Source organism: Diadema antillarum, unplaced genomic scaffold (genome assembly GCF_040938485.1).
Source record: "Diadema antillarum isolate AM-2024a unplaced genomic scaffold, OU_Dant_1.0 seq00000829_RagTag, whole genome shotgun sequence".
In the NCBI taxonomy this organism is placed as follows: domain Eukaryota; kingdom Metazoa; phylum Echinodermata; class Echinoidea; order Diadematoida; family Diadematidae; genus Diadema; species Diadema antillarum.
Genome location: NW_027271705.1, coordinates 236,713 through 245,000, shown reverse-complemented (window position 1 = coordinate 245,000; position 8,288 = coordinate 236,713). Strand labels below are relative to the sequence as shown.

At 37.6% G+C, this 8,288-nt stretch overlaps 1 protein-coding gene across 1 annotated transcript in view; it reads left to right on the top strand.

Moving 5' to 3' along the window:
- LOC139740049 (uncharacterized) overlaps positions 1-626 on the top strand; it is a 1,173-nt gene extending 547 nt beyond the window's left edge. Inside the window, exon 2 of the mRNA XM_071650640.1 lies at positions 28-626. Coding sequence (XP_071506741.1) covers positions 28-626 — 599 coding nt within the window. The remainder of the gene's footprint in view (positions 1-27) is intronic.
- The last annotated feature ends 7,662 nt before the right edge of the window (positions 627-8,288 follow it).

Sequence of the window (8,288 nt, the reverse complement as noted above, 5' to 3'; positions counted from 1 at the left end):
TTCCACTTCCCATTTAATCCCCGACAGCTATGTGCGTTGCTGTGTATGGTAGACCTTTCCCGGTGCCGGACGGTCCAGTGCAGCCATTTCGGAACATCAAGAACTTTCAGCCTGTTGCGCCTCACCCTCCCCAAATGCGCCAGAGCATCCTCGAACGCAACGGACCGATGAATCAGGTGGATTACCCAGATACACCGGACATGCCCGACGCCCCTGATGCGCCTGATGCGCCTGACAGCCCAGATATACCGGACAGTCCGGATACGCCGGATTCCCCAGACACACCCGACATTGACGTCGATACACCAGACGCACCAGATACACCGGACATAGATATCGACCTGCCAGATACACCTGACGCTGGAGAGAGTGGAAACCCAAATATATTCAGCGACGGAGCATTTGGCTTCTGGGGAGAAGCTGGCCAGGGGCCCTTTAACATGATTGGAAGAAAAGCTCCGACGTCAATGAAAGGGGGAATGAAAGCCCGAACGTCGGGGTCGAGTTCGGGATCGAGCGTTGGCATCGCGTTTGCAGTGTTAGCCCTCATTGGTGCCGCAGTCGGTGTGTCTGTGTTCTTTCTGAGGAAGTATAGACATCGCATTCCCGTCATCATAATCAAATAGACACTAAATAAGGTGCAGTTGGACAATTTGCTTCTTAAGGATGTGGCGCGGTGAAGCAACTATACATTCTCTAGAAATGATACCTGCATACCATCTACCTAAGATTACCATCATTTTTTAATGTGAATATTTGTAAGAGATCAGCTCCATTATTGCATACTATTATTAAACTGTGATGGAATGAATTTCCGTATCAATCAATACCTTCAGTTATGAATGATTATTTCTCACTCACTTTTGGCAGTTTGGTCCGCAGATACCAGTAGGCGTAAGATAGGTGTGTGTTTTGCTCAGAGAGGGGGAATATGTGAGAAAATAAGCCATGCATGTAACATTAAGCATTTCCTTTCTACCACTTTTCTTATATCAAACACACGCGCGCGCACACAAACATCACACACACACACACACACACACACACACACACACAACACACACACACACACAAACATGAGCATCTAATTCTTGGTATATACTTCTTGTAATATACCTCGCCACTCTAAGGGTCAAAGACATGTGTTACATATCTATGTGATGTTTGTATATATATAATGTATATGATATATATTCACATACATTGTATGTACACTATTATGATAATCATATGCGTATATTCATATTTTGTATGTTTGTATTGTATGGTATATCTGTTACTGTATATGCGTACATTGCCCATAGATCGAGAAATTGGGAGAGAGGCAATATGTGGATAGGTGGGGAGAGAAAACAAAAATAGACACATGAGAAGGAAGGAAACTGAAATAAAGAGATGGCGTCATAATATCAGAAAAGCTAATGGACAGAATTTCGATTATGTCTTTGTTTGTTTGTTAGTTAGTTAGTTAGTTAGTTTGTTTGTTTGTTTGTTTGTTTGTTTGTTTGTTTGTTTGTTTGTTTGTTTGTTTGTTGATTACCATGGAATGACAAGTGGAGGAGGTATATATTCTTCTGCGCATCGTGTGGGAAGGTTAATATATACAGTATATACATAATAATTCGAATATACAAATATATTTATAGTGCTCCATACATATTACACATAAAGTTAACTGCACATGATAATGTGTTATCTTTTATCATTATGAAATGAGAAAAAAAAGCTATTTCTTGTTCTTTAAGGCTTAAGAGTCGCTCACACTGAGTAACTTAATATAGGCGACATGTAATGACAACGCCGAGACGGAAATGACTTAACCTCATGCCATCGTGGAAATGATTATATTACTGCGAGTTCCTCATAAACATTAGACAAAAAAGGGAAAAAAAAGAAAATTCATTTAAGGCGAGAGATAGCTAGTCCCATTGGATGAGAACACTGCGCACATCGCTATAAATGGCAAGTGGGGGCAACTGCTATGGAATCCCCAACACGTACAGTGAGGTAGTCAATTCTCAATCGAATTCAGGCAGTGCTGATATAAATGCTTTGTTACCAAAACCGTGTGTTAACTCTAATCTTTGAATCTTTATATGCCATATTTGTAGAAAGGGTATACAAGAGAAAGAGAGGAAGGAGAGAGGGGGAAGGAGGGAAGGATAGAAGGAGAGGGAAAGAAAGACAGAATAACAGAAAGACAGAAAGGCGGTCAGTGTCGCCTTGCTCTGCGTTTGCACGTTTGGACATGGCCCCTGATCAACCTTATGAAAATGATGAACACATACCTTTCTATGGCTCTTTATTCCTTCCTTTTCATAACTTAATTTGATAATAACATGATATCAACAAAAAGCGTAGTGTACAAGCCACTAAACATGCAGTGTTGAATGACACGTTTATTTCTAAAGAGCATCAGAGATCTAGATTAGTGACGCATTCGTGATATCGTCTACTTCCTGTGATGAAGGAATTTAAAGGCGAGGGTCTAGAATATGATATGCACTACTGCTAGTTTGCAGAGACATTCGGTTTTATTGGCATCATATTCTTAGAAAACTAGAAATGATGTATAAATGAAGTTCCATAGATTGATCGTTATGAATGCAGGACATGAGAGTGTAAAAAGTAACATTTTTTTCTGGAAAATTATGCGTCATGACCACTTGTGTCTGAAAGAAAAGAGGCCATTTTTAGCCAACATTCATGGGCCAGTCTATGCCATAATCATCTTCAATCTAAAGCAATTTAATATTGATGAATATGAACGAATAATAGTAGGCTGGGGATGACACCGATGTGATTAAGGTGATATTGTACAAATCAAATGGGGAGTAATTATTTAAGGCTTTTTCATCAACTTTCACATGATAAATAAAAAGTGACTGACCAGCTTAATCAAATGTTTTATTACAAAGAAGGTAAATTGATAGAGAAATTAAAATAAATGAATGTCCTACAGGCAAACTAATTGTGTCATTTTTGTTTCCCCTAGTTAATTCAAATAACGTGACTACAGAATACTGTGTTTGCTTCTATAAATTGAGTATGTTCGACACCAGAATAAATGAGAACAAGAACAAATGGTGTTATTTTGTATCCAATTTTTAATTTCATTAATTCTAAAGTCTTTTTGTTGAATACAATTTGCAGCTGAAATATACAAATAGCACAAAAATAATACGACGATATCCTTCCACGGTACGACACACCTGCAACCACATGCAAGAATACTGATTATGTACACAATGTATGAACTGTTGTATTATAGTCTCTCATTCCTTTAAATGCCATCGAATTTCTATTTTGTTTCTTCTGCCAGCTATGTATACTGTACTTATCTTTGTGTATCATTTAATACAAAATTACTTAGAAAATTTGCAGTACAGTACAATCCATATTTTCCTTCAATGAAACAGAGCAAGAAATATTTTTGAAATATTTCGGCTCTGCAAAATTCACTATATTCATGATAATTATGTCCTTTAGACACGTCTATTATCGACATCACATAATACACAAATATCCTTTAGTGACCCATTTCGGTGACTTGGCTAAGGACTCTATGCTTTGAAGCGATTTGGAAATAATCCAAGCATTTATTTTCGATCCAATCATGCCGAGTTGAATCTATCGAAGGAAAGTGTCGGTGTACAAAAAAAAAAGGTTTGTATCAAGAGAACATCTTAGTAACATGATATACAAGTGACGTTATCTACATATTTCCAATTTGCCGAAACTTTTATAGACTGGCCATCTGATGTTATCTGAAATAGTTTCCATGAATATCTTTGCAACTTTCGTAGAAGTCATTCAAGTGATGTAATACATCTATTTAATTGTAAGCAAACCATTCAATGGTTGCGACACTTCAATTTCATTCATTCATTCATTCATTTTTTTTAATGTTGATTTCCAAACAATATACACGGATATTACAAATTTTGTGGTGACCACTCCGCCAAAATGAAAAGGAAACCAGACATGGTTTAAAAATATACAATATGCATTTTCATAAGAGCACACAATGATACAAAGACTTGTAAAACAATGATGACCATCTGCTGAATGAATAGAACTTATAAACACGTCAAACAGATTATTTGTAAACAATAATCAAATAACTAAGCTTGTATGCTTAGATGTTTTTGTAGCATTTTGTAACTGGAAGTAAATTTTTCGCTCTCGCAGCATACATTACTTCTAGAGATAGTATTCTTTACTTTCATGTACACCTATAGGTTTTATGATTAATAGATGATGTCAAATGTTATTAACATCAGATGAGTAACTTCCCCCTGTCGTGACACAAGATTTAAAAATTGTCCATTCGCGCCTGTGGTTTGATTCTTGATTCTCCCATCAGTTGATGAGTTTCAGGAAAGGTATGGCAATTTTGTGTCTCTTGATGACGTAGACAGACACGCCAATTGCTGCCGCGATCATAGCGAGCACGGCGAAGGCGATACCCACACTTGATCCTGAACTTGAGGCTTTCTTGATCGGCTCCATAGCGGGACCGTTCATGCGTGGATTCCCGACGATAGGCAGATTATCAGCCTCCTCTGCATTCCCGTTGTCACCAATCGGTTCTGGATTTTCGGCGGGATCAGCGGCTGCGCCACCGTTTTCTGCGCTCGCTGCCGACTCCATTGATGATTCCGATGAAGCGCTGTTCGCCATGCTTCCATCTGTCTGTTCGAGGGGAAAGTCAAACATGTTCTGCTCCATTGGGGGTAACGGATGAGAACGACCTACTGGCTTGGCTTGGATGTTGATAGAGGAAACTGCATGGAAACAGGAAAAGATATGATACCAGTACACACTGTATAACGAAATACAGACAGCTTATGCCATTAAATATTCGTGGTCATGCGATAATAGCAAATATCTTGAAGTCTCGCATTCAAAATGATTTTCCAATTCAGCAAGAAGTTGGAAAAGTTTGTTATCTAATATTTCTTCCAATTGACTTAAGTCACATTCTAAGGGTCACATTTCTTCATTTTACTCAAAGCATTCAAAATGGCTTCCACTTCTTAAATGCAAAAAAACACACACACACACACACAGAAATGTATTTCAGTCTCAAGCGAAATTTTCATTTCTTTTAAACACCATCACAGAGACGCACACTAGCATCAATGATTTCCAAGTTTATCACGTTCACAGAGGCGGGACACAGGAGCTTCTGTGTATCGAGCGACTACAGTTTGCAAAATAGTACATACATAATCTGATCTACGTAGATAGTTGTCCTCTTAAAGTAATCATCGTGAAGAAATGATGTACAGTGATATACTTGATGACAGGCGGGAGAACACTTATATGTTCTTTTACGCGTTTGATTTTTTTTTTATTGTACACTGTATTATGACTCTCAACATGCCATAACATAGAGATTGACTAAATCAACTGAACGAAATAATAAATAGAATAATATTTCTTTTACATGCGTTCATATCACAAAATTTCACGCCGTCAAATCACCAAATTGACGAACTTTAATGACATTGCCAATTATCGTATGCGTTCGTACTCACCCATCACTATGGTAAGAAGACCAAAAACTTTTCCTGTGAGATGCATGTTGATAGAAGTTTGCAGAATTAGCAGTGTACCTGGACCAATGAAAACAGGATTCCTTTCCTAATCGAGAACAGCACCCTAAAAATAATCCAATATCCACTTGACAAGCAGACGAATGACAGAGATGACACAAAGTTTTTATGAACTTTTCTAATATGATGCGGAGACTTGATGCATTCTGAGAGAAATCAGTGCATGACGGCCCGCCTTTTATGCAATGCTGAGGAAGGGACAGCTGTCCTAAGTCTACTCGGAAGACTCCGATCACAGATGCCGATAAGACACAACTGGGAAGTCGAATAAATGATGAAAAGAATGAACTTGATATCCATTGCCATTCTTTCTCGACACTTGGCCTTCTGATAATTGTTTGCCACTGTCCAAGTGATTGTGGTCACTCATGACATCCATTCGTTCACAACCTTTTAGCCATCAAGCCATTATAATGTTAAAAGTTCACCATTGTCAAATTTTGACGGCTGGAAATGGCAGGGTTGTAGGCCCAGAGGTTACAGAGTCAGAATAACCATACGGAGGCTGAAATATCTTTGACCAAAAAAAAAGTTGTTTGTTACATATTGAACTCATCACTCGTTTTGTGTCTAATCTCTCGTCTTTCGGACATAGTCCATCATTGGAACGAATCCAGGCCATTCTAAAAACTGGGGTGTTGAAATCATATTGCAATCAAACCTTCTCATTAGGGCTACTGTCAGTGATAACAATTGGCAGCAGATGTGGGCGGAAGATGCAGCTGTCAATGAAAACGTCAAATTCTGATTGAAAAGCACGATATTTTCAAGAGTGATCCTCCTATGGAAAGGGAAAGAGTGTCTTGTTTCACTTTAACCCTTTCAATGCGAGATTCTAAAATGTACGTAGACTTCGTGCCTTCATATAGAAGATCCCAAGCAAAGACGGACAGACAATGGGTTAATCTAGATAAATTATCCATATGACCAAAGTGTTGATGAACCATTTCCTGCACACTAAATCTTTTCTTAACACACTTGATCTTAATCATTGTGACAAGTTGAAATCTCAACGAAAGCAATATCATGCAGAATGCATCCACTTACCACTGAATGGTTCAGAAAATGCAGTTATGGAGTTAAAGTAAGCACACATCTTGCATAATAAGTTGTCCTACGCATACGGCAATGCGTAATCTGGAGCACACATTTCTCTAAAATATGATTCTAAAAAATGCTACAGAGGGGAAAATAACTGTAATAATGTCTCCACCTATGAGCTGTACGTATTTGTTTGTTTGTTTCTTTGTTCGTTTGTTAGCTGGGGCTGCAGAATAGAGGGGGTGTTATTGGTGAAATGGTTAGAAACCATTTTTATCTCTATGGCACAGTTTACATTTGTTTTTAATAATATGTATATTTTGTTACGTTGATTTTATTTTGAAAGTAATGATTGTTTTGGATATAAAATCTAATAAGAAATCAAGCAGACAATTATGTCTCATTGCAGCGCAGAAAAATGTTATTCATAAAGCATTGCTATAGAAATACACTTTACTATCATGATTATTGCAGTATTACTGTTATCACCTGAAAGTATTTGATATCCCCATTTTCTTGTTCGTCATAACTGTCACAAGTTCGTTCGTTCGTTCATTCGTATTTATCCTGCTTCTCAAATCAAATCAAGTCAAAACAGATCACATGATTGTGACAAAGGAGCAATACAAACGTACAGTTTATTCTACATGCATCACAAGATCATTGTAAAACATGGTTGCATATAAATACAATACAAGTGAGACACTTCCTTTCTCATTTCTTTGTGCTAAAATCATGCATGTCTTGATAACTTTGTGACTACACTTATTTGAGATACCTGCTCATCCCACTTACTATAACCACTGTAATAGTGAAGTCTCTCTTCCTGCACTCACCTGTACTAGTTACCACGGAGAGCAAAACGTTTGGGTTAAGAAGAAGGGGAAGAAAAAAAAAAAGGTCTAGCTCAGAAGAAGAAATGGGAATGAAACTTTGCATGTAAGATTGTAAGATTTTTTTCTTTGGTTATCCAAAAGATGTATTCATATAGGCTGTTTCAATTCTCAGAAGTGTTACAACAAGCAAAACAAGCAGAAGAAAGCAATAAACACGTCATCATCTCAAGATAGATGACGCAGTTTCATCATTATCCTTCAACATCAATGTCTTTGACTTTCTTGTGTGTATGGATTTTTATTATGGAGATTATTAACCCGTTCTGTATGGGAACCAGGTGGCCTGCCTATTAAGTCTATGGGCATTTCAGAATTCAGTATGGAATGGGTTAACTCAAGAGACGTAGGCTTACAGCAATATGTAAATGCAGAGTGTGCAGTGTGCATATTAGTGGCGAGGTGCCAATGTGATTTGCTGGTAGTTAGCAAACACAAAACTATGACAGAAGAAAATAATGCGTATAAACTTAATGCCCAACTTTAGATAAGATCAAAAGGAATAAGGGACAAGTTCTCATACTCCTTGATAGCAAAGGGTACAGTAACCCATTGGAACTGATGTAAAATTGCAGACCTCCTACATATTGGAATTAATAAGAGTCTTAATTCAATCCTTAGAAGGTCAAAATGAGGTAATAATGCAGAAAACAGTTTACGATTTGTATGGATATGTCTTATTTTTCTTTTAAGTCGTCATCACCAAAAAGTAAAAATAAACAACAATATAAAC